The 13934-nt window shown below is 39.3% G+C and overlaps 1 protein-coding gene across 5 annotated transcripts in view; it reads left to right on the forward strand.

Moving 5' to 3' along the window:
• svild (supervillin d) overlaps positions 1–13934 on the forward strand; it is a 48014-nt gene that overhangs the window by 16836 nt on the left and 17244 nt on the right. For 4 of the 5 annotated variants that reach the window (XM_019362593.1, XM_003441862.5, XM_013269437.3 and 1 more), the window contains exons 2-6: positions 55–544; positions 5948–5982; positions 10042–10100; positions 12005–12102; positions 13028–13130. In XM_019362593.1, coding sequence (XP_019218138.1) covers positions 165–544; positions 5948–5982; positions 10042–10100; positions 12005–12102; positions 13028–13130 — 675 coding nt within the window. In that variant the 5' untranslated portion in view covers positions 55–164. Of the gene's footprint in view, positions 1–54; positions 545–5726; positions 5759–5947; positions 5983–10041; positions 10101–12004; positions 12103–13027; positions 13131–13934 lie in introns of those variants that run through there. The other variant, XM_025909640.1, reaches the window with a different exon arrangement.

The raw sequence follows: 13934 nt of genomic DNA on the forward strand, positions 1-13934 counted from the left end.
TCTGAAATTGTATCTGCAGGATGCACTAATGAGGTCTTCCTTCCTTGTTTGCAGCGCTGGAATGATTTTGATGGAGTGAGACATTGCTGTCACGGGAGATTTTAAAGAAAAAAGTTCGACCACATATCAAGAAACTAGTCTCTTAAACTGAGTCGAACAGCGTAATGGATGGAATAGACACCCTGCAGAGCTCTGCGCCAGAGACCAAGGCTGAGCGAATTGCTCGCTACAAGGCAGAAAGAAGGCGGGAGTTGGCTGAGCGCTATGGCAACACAGAGGAGTTCACCTCAAAGTACGTCCGTAAGGACAGGAAAACTGCAGGCACATCCGAAACAGTGTCTTCAACAACAAAGGAGAAAGAGAAATGTGAGGATAATGGAGCAGAGCAAACATGCACCAGGAGGGGCTTTAGGAGTAAAGTAGCAGAACCTGTGGAGCCTGCTGATGAAGAGCCCACAAAGAGAACAGCTCACCCCAAAACAGAAACGACTACATCCTCAAAATCAGAAGCTGTGCCCTCCATGAAGATGTCCTCCCATTCCAGGTAAGTTTATTCACATTGTCATAATATTAGATATTAAATACACACTTCTCTTGTTTGTGGAAGACCAGTCTCACTGTTGTTTTCACAGTGACATAAAATTGGCCAGGGCCACGAAACAGAGCTGCACAGGCTTGTGCAAGCGGGTCTTCTAAGAACAGATGTAACTGATGCGCATGTAAATCTCTTAAAACTAATTTCAGGAGAAGAAAACGTAGTGTATTGCTTTTCTGAGGTTTCTTTGATTTAGAGAACATTTGCAGCAATTTAGCCATTTTTATTCAGCTATTAAATGACTTTAAATGGGCTTGCTGGCTCCCAGTACGTGAAAAGGAGGTAACAAATCGGCGCATTTGGAGAACACTTTGTGCTATCTTCTGTTTGAGGTAAACACAAGTGCTAGCACTTCCAAAATTGGCCATGTGTGCAAAGAACAGGACTGCCTTGTTTATTTTGCCATGGTGTGTTTCGCTGTGATTACGTACATGCTGCTTGCTTTGGTTCACTTCACAGTTATACGAGGGGCTCACAAAACTAGCGAATAATGAACCTCTATTGTCAGCTTGACTGGATGAAGAACCTGGAGGTTTCTCAGAGGAATGCTTGTTTCTGAGAATTGTACACAGACGGAGTAAAACATGTCCAGTCGTGGGTTGTAATCACGCTGCGGATTCTGCTGCATGCACATAACTGGACTTGTCTGTTCCTGAATAAAGCTGCCTGAGGGAGTGATGCTGCTGAGGAGAAGAAGAACAGAGATGGATATGAGTGCTGAGATAAAATCAGAGTTGGAAGCGAATGCGTGTAGAGCTGTTGAGCTTTGCCAACTTTTCATGCTTTGCGCTTAATTAAGCATATTATAGACAAGCTATTTTATACATTGGAAAAGACATGCCTTGGGTGATGGCTTTAAAATAAAAATAGAGCGCAAGCAGCATGGCATGTTTCAGTGTTCTACGTTATCATATTTAATGGCAAGTTTGGCTAGTTTGATTACGTTTTAAAATAAATATATAAGTCTCTTTTTTTTCTGCATGCATATTTTAACAGTGATCATTGTTCTGCTTTTGTGGCTTTATTTGGATTAGAACGTTCTCTCTCTATTTAAAAAAAAAAAAAAAAATTTGTAAACAGGTTATGAAATGTGAGAGGAACTTCTTTCAGTGCGTCGGTCACCACAGCAGAAAGAGTGTTTGGGAAAGTACAGAGTGCAGTTTATGGACTGTGTTTTTAATTACAGAGAGCAGAAAAGCAGGTTGACAGGTTAAAGTGTTTGTCTCACATGCCTGTCATGTTATCTACTATTTTTGTAAGTTCTGTAATGACGTTCACTACACGTCACAGCCCAGCTGTGCAGGCTTACACAACATACAAAGTATGGTATTGTAGAAGCTTTTGGTGTCTAGGTATTCCCATATATTAATGGTTTATAGTACTTCATATATTTTATTTTATTTTAAGGCGTCTGCTTTCCGCGTTGACTATCATGTCTTTAGTGGGTCACACATATTTACTGAAACTTGAGCAACATTTTTGTGTAGTCTTTTACAGAAAGCGCGTACAGGAAACTGGAGCTTAGCTGTCTCGGTGATAATGAAAGCTGTCAACAGGCGTTTATCTGCCACAGACACGAATCTTTTCCTCGTGAAGTTCCAGTTGAAGGGTGACATTCCAAAAGTCTGTTTTTTGACCTTAAACTGTTACATTGCACCCTTAGCAATATAAGAAGAATCCGTTTCGTAATGCTTTGTCATTCAACATGTGATGCGTTTGTGTGCATGAAAGCGCACTCTTTGGCTGGCTTTCTCACATTATTATGATTTTTTTTTTTTTTTTTTTTTTAAATTTTATTTTAAAGACTCCTGGTTTTTAATAGGAATAGGAATCTGAATCACCAGACACCCCACGATACAATATTATCACAGTACTTCCCTCACTGTGTGATATGACTGAGACTTTCAACATTTTGCAACATACTTCGTATTACAATAACATTTTCCAACTTTAAATTATGTCCTCAAGTTAAACTTTGTCGATATCTGTTATGTTTGATAAGATAATATTCACTTCAGTTATTATTTTGCTGCAAAATGTGATTGTCAACACTGTAACTAAAACCTGCCATTAAGACAGAGTCAGTGTAATATCAGTCTGACTGCCGACAAATGAGCTCAAGTTGCCAACTTCATGCAATCTGTTTCTGATAACATAGCAATGACCTGTGCTAAATGCAAATTTAACCACTACATTTGCCCTCAGCAGCCTTCTCATTCTATAGGAATATAACCAGAATACAACCAGCTTGCTGCCAATTGAGTCCAGTCCCCTTGAGTTGTGCTCATTGACAAAGACTCGTCCAGACTGATGGCAACATGCTGGCAATCTGTCTGAATTGATAAATTAGACAGCAGTTATTTGCAAACCTTTAATCTCTCTGAGATCAATTGCTCTCAGTCCAGACTGTGACTGTTTCCAGAAAGTTTGCCTCATATCAGGTAAACTGTGCAATCAAACATGATAGTGAGTGTGCAACACCCTCAAACTCTGGGCAACCATTTAGTTACCACAAGTTATATTCAGTTACAGAAGGTTAGAAGCCAACAGTATATATTTTTTTTTTAATGTGTGTGTGTGTGTGTGTGTGTGTGTGTGTGTGTGTGTGTGTGTGTGTGTGTTATCATATGAATTTGGGATAGTATACATGGAATTTCCAGGACAAGTTGCTGCATAGGTCATAGTAATCTTGGTTTGAAAGTGCTCTATGCTATCAAGCATGTGTAACAAACCACAACTATTAATGCTACTGACATGATGGGTTGGTACCCAACCTCTTTATAAACAAAACAGAATTGGGATTAAGGCTAAGGACTGTTTACAGTACTGAGCCACAGCAAAGACAAATGCCTCAAAAAGTTAAGCACACAAATCAGATGTAATAAAATTTCAGCTTTTAACAACGCCGCAGCCACAACTGTTGTTTTTATGCTCTTATTTCATTTTCTCTCATGATATAATTTAATATGATGCACACAAAGAAAAACATAAATTTATGTGAACAAGTTTACTGTGAGTGTTTGCTTGATTACACAAGTGCCCGGCTGGATTGGAAAGTTCCCCTCTGTTTCTCTTTTCGCCCACTCCCGCACTGCATTCCAGTTTTCTTCATCTACTTCAGCAGCATAACGCTGATGTATATCATTCTGTCCCCTTCAGCTGACCGTCAAAGTGTGGGTAGCATAGGTGATGTGTTTCTGAGAGCTGTTATAAGGTTGGTTGTTAAAGATGGACTGTCCGAGATCAAACAATGAGGTTTGCAAGGTCTACAAATACATTTAAGTCAGAGCAACGACCGATTTGGACTTCTGCAGCAAATCGTTGTAGAGTCTACAACATAACCTACGCAAGTTGCCGTCACCATTACCAGCATTCATACTTGTGTGAGGTGCATTATGTGTTAATTACCTTGTGGTCCTGTCCTGATGTTTTATGTGTTGCCAGCCACAGCAGAAACAAAGTGCTGGGACTTTTTTCCTCCTGCGTTCCCACTCTTTGTTGTGGTCAGTTTTTCTTTTTTTTTTCTTTTTCAAGAAACAAACATCTTTGTCCCTCAAGTTTTTCCATTTCTTTATACATTCCCTTGTCTCCATTCCAATAGTTTTGGCAATCTCCTTCCACAAATGAGCTGACATCTGTGAGTCCTTACATTATAATGTTATGATCATTCTCTCATTGATCCAATCAAAAACTGTGGCCCCAAAAAAGAAAATATAGCTGGAAATGCGTAGGAGGAATCAACGGTACTGAGCAGGCCAATCAAAATAGTTTTGAGCTGTGTTGACTTGACGTATGGTTGCAGATCTACGAAGGCGCACGTCATGTTGTGACGGAGAATAGTTTCAGAGGGGTTGGTGGTTTGCCTACACACAACATAGATTTAACACAGACGTATAACACATAAATCTCTGCAGCCAGAGATTTTTGAGTATTGCATCACTTCAGTTTATTGTTAACTACATAAATACAGGCCAAAGAATATACTGGCCTGGTGTAGCATGATGTCTTCACAAAACTATCAGGAGGCGTGGCCTTTAAGAACTGACAAAAACTGTGTAGTGACAAACTGTGTAGTAAACAAATCCAAGCCAAGAATTACTCATAAGAAACTGCAATAAAAAACACTTCAGTAGTAGTTTTAGGCTCACAAATTACAGCGGTACAAGGAAAAACGAAATAATACGGAGTCCAAGCCAACGTTTAAATGTTTGTTTTTGCTCCCTATTGCAGCTGCATAGTGTAGTTGCAGCTCTTCTGCACTGTTTTGTTTTTTGTGCATGTAAACAGTTAACATTAAGAATCAGCTAAGAAGATATACTTGCTTACTTAATAAGAAAAAGGAGGAAACAAACATCCTTTATGCCCGGGTGTGGCAGGCGATCAATTTTGGACTGATGGGCATAGGCAGCTTTCATAAACTGACATTTGATCAGCTTTTTGTTTATAGTATGGTACCTGGCACTTGCTCATCTGTAGCCATACTTGCTCAAAATATATTTAGGAAGATTATCAAATCCTGATAATAATCCAACTGTGTGCAGTCTGTCTTTGAGGGAAAGAGGGCTGGAAGAAATCAGCCAATTAATCAGCTTTTATTTGCTTAAAACTACTACTACTTTTGCTTATCTCAGATTCCTTTAATTTCCACTATGCAGAAAGTATTTAGTGGCAAATTTCCACTGAAGGAACAACTGAACTTGAGGTTAGACTCTTAAAGTAGAGGCTAAACCCTCGTTCTCAAGAAGCACAGTGTGATGCAGTTAATTGTAAGCGCTTGCTGCTGCTTGTTTATAGTGTGAACTTTGAGGTTCACTTTTTCACAACAGTGTGTGGTTGCAGGCTTTTAATGAAGCACAGTGGGATGTACTTGAATTAGGTATCTGAAATGAACTAGGGTTTGTGTAGCGTCTGCCTTCCCTTTCTCCAATAACCTTTGACCCGTTGCAGATGTCCTCTATTGTATTGAAGCGTTTCTCCCCTCCTCCTGTTACATCACTGCTGCTACCCCACAGGCAGCTGCTGTCCCCATCCATTTTTAATACCCATTACTTGGAAATGAATGACCATATCTTCAGATGCAAGAAAGGCTTTGCTGTTATATTATAGCTGACACGGGAGTGGAAGAGCAGCATGAGTAAATGGATTTATGTCATATGAGACGCAGTAAGTTGCTTGCTGCAGTTCTTGCAATTTGTTTTTGGCTTAAGTGTGCATTTGTAGGTTATAGTAGTGTATTTAAGAGTGATGTACATATATTTTGTGCTGTTTGCCAGCATCACTTGTGAAAAACGTGTAACTTCTGTCATCTCTTTATTGCATTAGAGAGTGACCTCATTTCTCTCTGTCTCCCAGGCTGCTGGAAACTGATGACACAGAGGAGCCAAAGGGTAAGATGAACTCGTACTTTCACTGCACTCTGATCCTCTATTGTTCCACACACTGCCTTATCACTAAGCTCATTCAAGTTCTATTACTCAGTGTGAAGGGAATACTGAGCTCATTGCTGATGTCAGATTACCTTCCTGATTTATAGACGTTGGCTTTTTAATACTCTTTTATCGAGAAGTGAAGAAAAATACATCTGAAATGTTCTTTGCTCAGTTTGTAGTTGATGTATAATTTCAAAAAGCATTGCTTTAGGTTTTCTAAACTGATATTTTATTTTCCAATAAATAAATAAAATAGAGAAGCTGTTTGGCATTTACTTGCTGAGACAGCTAACCAGCTAGCTTTACAAACTAAAGCTGTGTCCACACTGTAAGCACTTTGTGTTAAAGTCACAGCTAGTATTCTGCACTTTCATTGGTCGCTCTTCAGTTGAGGAAAGCAGTTTATCTTGAGTTCCACCCACTTTATTTTGCCAGCAGTTGTTTTGCCTGTAGCCACTTTAAGTCGCTGAATTTCCTTCGTTTTCTATGGTCTCTGGTTGCCACGCAGCCTGGAGCTTTTTGCTTTAGCAGGGAAATAAATTATGCTCTGGCTGTTTTTGCTCCTTACATCAGCAACCTGAACAAATATCCTGAGGCTACATCGGTGCTAATATGTTTTTATACTAAAATAGTTACTTAAATACCCTGCAAGTGTTAGGTAGTCGAAGTTGCATACATTTTGAATCCCAGTAGATAAAACACAGAAACATATTTTACAAGTATAGTTACAAACATTATTATCTGTGTCCACTGTGGAAAAGAAGCTATGGAGAAGCTATTTTATATCTTCTGTTTACTTATTACTCTCCTCTAAATATTACTACCTGATATAATTGACAATATAAACAACTTTATTAGCTGATAACCTTTTTTTATACTTATATCATCCATTGGTTTTGTACTTTGAATTATACACTTTATTAGCATTTGGGCTGCTGCCATCTGGAACTGTTGAAACAAAAAGCTTCTATATGAGAATGAGAGGGTGGAGTGCTAAGTCATCAGCTAAATCAGCTAATGTCAGTAAGCTTGGTTAGCAAGGAATTCATAAACCGTTTATGTGCCTTAGCAGTGCCCAGGCACATATACAGTCTTTGCTTTGATGCTAAGTATCAGACTGATAAAATACTATAATTTTACTTATTAAAACTGAAGCATAAACTTTTTTAGATGGTCTGTACCAAGCAGCAAGTCACATTTTGTTTTTGTTTTTTTTTAGATATTTTGTTAAAATGGTACAAAAGGCATCAACAGCATAAACACGGTCTGTAGGTCCAGTTTAGCGACTGCTGTTAGCGGATGTAAAAAAAATACAGGAAGTAGGATGCTAGCCATAAATGTAGTATAAATGCCACATTTTGAACAAAGACACTTTTTTCCAAGTCTAGTCAAGTGGCTTTGTTATTTCAAGCATGTGCAGTTGTACAGTACACAGTGAAACGAGACAGCGTTTCTCCAAGATCATATTGCTACACATAACAGACAATCAAGGCAGGACTACATAAAGTCCAAGAATTGCAAAAAAAACCAGTGCAACATCAGACAGAACAGAAAGATACAGACACAAGATATAGAAATAGAAAAGAGCAACAATGACAGTGGGTTGTGCAAAAGACAGAAACATTGCAAAAGGTAACATGATGTTTAGAGTTGTGTTTGTATGACATTGTGCAGATAAGTGCTTGAGGTGTTTTAGTGTGGATGCATGCAACAATCTGTGACCATGCCATTCTTTATATACTGGTTGGCCCACTTACCCCTATATTTCTCTGCTTACATGTTTGTTGTCCCTTCCGTTTGCTTACCTTGCATTTAGAGATAAGTGTAAGTGGTGGGTTAGACAAAAGAAGCAGAAGGTGAAAGGTTTCAGAATGGTGCGGTGAGCAAAACAGTTACTTTAGTGTTTCACAGCAGAGTAATGTTGTGTAGCATCTTATTGGCACACACAATGATCACATTTCCTTTTTTTATGCTTGAATTCTGGAAGTTCAGATTTAATTAAAAGTTGTTATTTAATCATGAAAATCATATGTTAGAGAAGAGAAATGGAGCTAAATATATTCTTGCCACGATTGCTTTCATTTGAACATATAACAAATTTTAACCTGGACTTGCTCAGTGTAAAAGGTGCACTGCAGGCATAAATTATAAATGATAGCACTATTGTGTCCATAGTGTATTTGACTGAGGTGCACACACACTGACTATCACTGGTGTTGCTTTTATTCACTGCACCAGCTGTAACTTCTCCCCAGGGAACTCGGTCTGATCTGTAATGAGAGGGTTTGAAATTTAAAACTCAGCATGAGGACAGAAACGAGCTGCAGGCAGTATTCTGCTGACTGTCTCAAACTGCCATATTCTTCAGTATTGAGTGACTTTTCTTTTCTGTCAACACCAACAGGACACTGAATCATTGTGTTGTTTCCCAGCTAAACGTACCCCAGCTTGGAAATAACAGGATTACATCACCATTACTTATGTTATTTCAGTTAAACCATGTTATAGCTTTAAACAGTTAATTTCGATGTTGATTTTGGGAACAAAATATTCACAGAATAACATTAAAAAAACAACATGTTGGCAGAAGAGTCGGTTCTCAGGCAGAACATCTCTCGTGTTTACATCAACGGTTTCTCTGACCTCTCATCACGTCAGCAATGCATGTATGCAAACAGCTAGCTGGTTCAAATTTAATACCTAACCAAGATGCAGCAGTGTTGATACCCACATAATTATTAAACTCTACAAAATAGGTGATGCCCACCACTGGTGCACTGTTTACAGTAAATACACGCCATTTGATGTTTGCTGATACTGGCTAAACATCACCTCTGCTGCAAGTTTTATTTTACAAATCAGATGTTTTGATGTTCCCTGGTATTGTAGTGTGATGGTTTACACTTGTCAAGCAGAAGGTTGCTGGTTTAATTCCAGACAGTGACAGAAATTTGCTTTGAAGTTGTGCCAGAGAGGCCATCTGGTGTCAAACATCTGGAGCTATGTGCTGTGGTGACCCCCAATAACAAGGGAGCAGCTAATAGTAGTAGTGCCTGGCTGTTATTTACATTTGACCTGAGCCTTTGACCTGGGCATCAACCGTAGAAGAAAAACTGCAGTCTTGTAAGAAACACTACCTGACGAGTCTTTAAACTTCAGTGGAAGTTTTTTTTTTTTTTTTTTTTTTTCTCTCTCTCTCTCTCTAGTTTGGATCTTGGATGGGTGATGATGTTAAAGACTGGACTAAAGTCAAAAGTATAAGAGTACAGTCTGAGTGGAGTCACTAGTCTGCAATGCTTAGTGTTTCATCATCTGAATTAAATCATGCTATGTTCTCGACAGCAGGGGAGCTCGGAAACATAAGTCAAAAGTGGAGCTTTCTTTTTCTTTTTTCTTTCATTGGAAACAGTGAGTTTGTCAGAGACGTGCTGTTATTTTGGCTTAAAAATGTCACATTGTCGGGGCGATAAAAACAGATTTAGAGCGCGGGGATGGATTTAAGTGCGTTGACTTAAGAAGTGTGTGTTGTTTTGGAGTATCGTAAAATTTAATGATTTCCTTTTGTTAAGATTAGAAGATTATATTCTTGGGGCTGTTCTTGATTAGTGAGTTCACATGAGACCTAATTCTCTTTCTCGCTAACGCATATGCACAAGTAAACGTATTCCTCTCATCAGATGTTGAACTGTTGCATTATTGAAAGACTCGCTGAATTCACTGTGGCGCTCCCCACTGACTTTTCAGGCTCCCCCTGAAGCCAATGGAGCTCATTAGCCCTTTGACATGAGTATTTTTTTGACTTAAGAGAGAGATCACTGTGTAGTGCATTAAATTACCTGTTATGTCTACCTTTGTACAAGCTTTAAAAATGCATTATGTTTCCTGTGCCAAACACACTGTCCTGAATCATTTTCCCTTGCTGACACTCCCACTGATCGTTTTTTACTGCACTGGCAGAAAGAAATACACTTGTGTCGCAATTAATTCTCACTCTTTTATTTGCTGTGCTCGTTTTAGTTGATAAAAAGCCTGTGGACTCCAAGAGAAGTGCAACTTCCAGCGTGTCTCTTTTTAAGGTACTGTATTTTAGTTTGCCATCTGTCTCACTTCATGCACTTGTCTGTTTGTATATATTTGCACTTGTTGTGGACACATAAATCTATTTCTACTGCCTCGTTGTAAGGACCTGGCACCTTTTTAGGGAACAAACATCAAATCCATTAATGAAAATAAAAGGCTATTAGCTTTAGATGACAGATTAGAAATCAAGGTTAGGCAAGCAGCTGCTAGTTTAGTGGTAGAACAGTTGCCGTATGTACATTTTTTGTGTGTGTGTGTGTGTGTGTGTGTGTGCGTTTGTCTTTGGTTTATCCCTTTCAGCCCCCTTGCTGATTTACTCACAGCAGCTTTCCAGTGCAGCTGGTGTACACTCCAACTCCCCTCTGGAGGTTTGCACCATTAATAACAAATTGAGCCTTTCCATACAGCACGGAGATGTCCTGCACCTGGATGCGTGCTTGGCCAAAGTCATGACTTCAGCTCACACAGGCAGTGGAATTGGTGGTGGAAAAATAAAAAGATGCACTCAGAAACAAAAATGTCGATAATGTCCCCAATCCTATGGGAAAGCTTCACATGTGTTCTTAAAATGAACTGAGTGTTGGTCTTTCCCAGGCTGCTAAGGTTTCAGAAGTGGTTAGGTTTCACGATGTTTGATGTAAATAGCTGTTCTAACTGGGCCTGCAAACTAGGAACGGTGCCAAGGCTGGCCAAGTGAACCCAGATGGCAGCAAGTTGCTTGAACCAAAAAATTGCTGGGAAAGTAGCCTCTCTTTGGGAGCACAACTGAAAGTCTCAGTACACCCCCCAACCCCCACCTCCACCCGTTCTTCTGACCTAGATCTGTTATTTTAAGGTGCTTCACTCGACTGTCAGCAGCAGTGACAGATGCCCATTTTCTGTCTTCACGTTTCCCTTATCACTCATTTCTCCTCCTGTTGAAAAAAGCAGGTGAGTCAGTGTCTCCATCAGAAGAGACAGAATAGGAGTGAGGTTACAGGTTTCTTCCAGCTCGGATGGAAGCAATAAAAGAGAGATTCAGCTCATTTATACTTAGAATTTCCTGACTGAATTTCCTGAATGTATAAAAATCTGTTCTGCAGAAGGCAGCACATCCTCCCCGGTGGAAAAATGTGTTCCTTCTTTGTAATCAGTGAGCATCGCCTAGGTTGTAAGGAGCCTCTAATTCTTTAATTCGATGGAGTTTAATTTCCTCACTGCTGGAGATCCACTTATCTTCACCAGGTCACCTCAGGGCTCAGTAAAGTGTTTACTGACAAAGGTCCCACACAGCTGCACAGTTCACACTGTGTGCAGGTTTAAAAAAAAGTCTGGCGATTAGACAGAAATATAAAGGGAGACGCGTAAATCCTTTCACTTTTGCTTTCTTGGCAAGTTTGATGAGTAAATTGATGCTATTATGTTACAACACAAGATATACAACCTGTTAGTTTACGAGCTTGAGTGAACAGTTACCATAGTTCAGTCTAAAGGTAGTCATACTTTCTTAATGCTGTTTTATTAGCATTTAAAACAAGCACACGAGCAGAAATGTAAATGACGTGGCAGAAACAACAAAAACAAGAAACCTGCCTCAACGGTTCCCTTGCATTAACATGAAAAATATAGCACAGCTAATCCCTTTCTTTTTATTCTTACACTGCATGTACAAAGGTGGATCAATATGGGATATCTGCTCTTTGACATCACATACTTTTATCTGTTTTTCCTGGAACACCCTTTTTGCGTTGCAGGGGTTAACTGCTTTTCTCAAGTAGAGGGAGGCGGGGCCACGTTCATTTATTTACTTCCCATATCAAGAAATCCTTTACAGCTGCCGTAGAACTTCAGAAGTATGTGTTAAAAACTTAAACCCAGCCTTTAAGATACTACTCCCTCCATTTTTTTTCTTTACCTGTAGGAGGTGGAGGGGATGGAAGATGGAAGCAGCAGCAGACAAGTTGATGTTAAAGGAAAGCATCAGGTAATCGACAGTGACGAAAAGGAAACCTCTACGAGGTAAGCAATTCCAGCCAGGTCGAACCTTTTTATTAGGTGAACTATATTAACCGTTTAAATGCTGTAGTGTCTTTTTTTGTGTGCTGTGATACATTATACAGTACAACATTAATAGTTAGATACACCTTGAAACGCGGTGACACGCAGGGCGAGCGGACTGAATGGAGCACAGAGGTAATTACAGGCTGTCTAATGTTGTAAACAGCTGCAGAGATAAACCAGATAAACCTGCAGGGCTTGCCTTTAATACGGCTCTGTCTTGCACGCACGCTCGTGCACATGCATCAACACACAAGCACTCAGGTGTCAGTGGTAGCCATAGTGATTCAAACCAGATTGAATTTAATAGCTGCTGCAGTGAGAGCAGCACTGTACTTAGCACTGTAACCACTGTGTGGATCAGTTTAAGGTATAACTGAAACCATTCCTGGCCCTTCTGGTCCACGTGGAGTTTGAATGATCCCAAAAACTGTTCTCAGCGTCTCCCCAAGTCAGGAATTGTTTCAGTGTTCATGTGTGTGTATCACCATTTCCAATTAAACCTCATCACTGCCTGCAACATGTATAGTGAATAACAGTCCGGGGGCGGGCCTGCTGTGCTCATGTATCTTCTGTATGTAATCTCATATCTTCTGTATACATTATACTCATACATGCACATATTAAACATGGCTAAAGTTTCAAAGACATCAGACTACTGTTTCAAGAGCTTCTGAAGTTATAAATCAATAAAATACAAACAGTAAGAGTATCATCAGCTCCTTTTTATTACTGTGGATTCACTGTGTAAGCTGTCACAGTGGCAGCCTTATGTTATAGTAAGCTTAAAGTCATATCAGTGTTGCCAGTTCTATCCAGTAACTTTATATAGTGTTTAATTTTGTTCTAAGATCTTTGTGATTTTTGTTTTTTGCTGATATTTCAGGCTCCATAAACCTGATACAGGCAAAGTCATGGAAGAGAAGGAGTCCACAGACGAACCTTCATGGAAACAGCAACATGAAGACACTGCCACTACAGAGGACAAGGTCAGTTTAAATGAAAAATAATGCACTCGTAAAACTGTGAAGGTATAAAAATAAGAAGTGATTCTCATGAGTCAATAGGCAAACCTATAAAAGCTAAATTCTGTGAATTATTTTCTGAAATGTCCTATTTCTGGACATCTGCTGTTTCCAGTTCCAAAACTCTTTACTTGGTTTTGTTTTTTTCCTGGTCTGGTTTAGTTTAGTTTTTTTTTTTTTTTTTTTTTTTTTTTTTGTAAACTTGATTTATAACTCCCTCATCTGGACAAAATATTATAACGTGACCCAAACCGATTCTTGAAAGTAATCAGATGAATTACACACACATACTTCTTCGTGTAAATGCCCACACACGTATCGAACTCTGGAGTTCATTAAAGGAGACCACCGAGTTAGCACTGGACTTTTACACCCAGCTGGCTTTGCAGTCTTACTACTTTGTGCGTCTCTTCCTAAATCAGCACCCTCTCATCACCTTTGACCTCTCGGTGTCTGCCGTCACAGCTGCTTTTGCTAAGTTATAGCATATTAAAGACATGATCGTGCCTTCTGTTTTTGCAGGGGAAGAAATTCACGATGTGGCCTTGGAATTTCTAATATTTTCAACAAGCTTGGCTTTCTAACACTGGTTTCTATATCTGAATTTTTTCCTTATATTGCAAAAGACACAAGTCTTTCAGATTTGTTGACAATATCCATATTTGATATGTTGAACATGCTTTGAGAGGGAAAAAAGTGAGGCTAAGTCATCATCATATTTAATGTGACTCACTAACCTTAGCGTGGGAGTAGGTCACTGAAAGCAGT

This window comes from Oreochromis niloticus, linkage group LG8 (assembly GCF_001858045.2).
Source record: "Oreochromis niloticus isolate F11D_XX linkage group LG8, O_niloticus_UMD_NMBU, whole genome shotgun sequence".
Lineage (NCBI taxonomy): Eukaryota > Metazoa > Chordata > Actinopteri > Cichliformes > Cichlidae > Oreochromis > Oreochromis niloticus.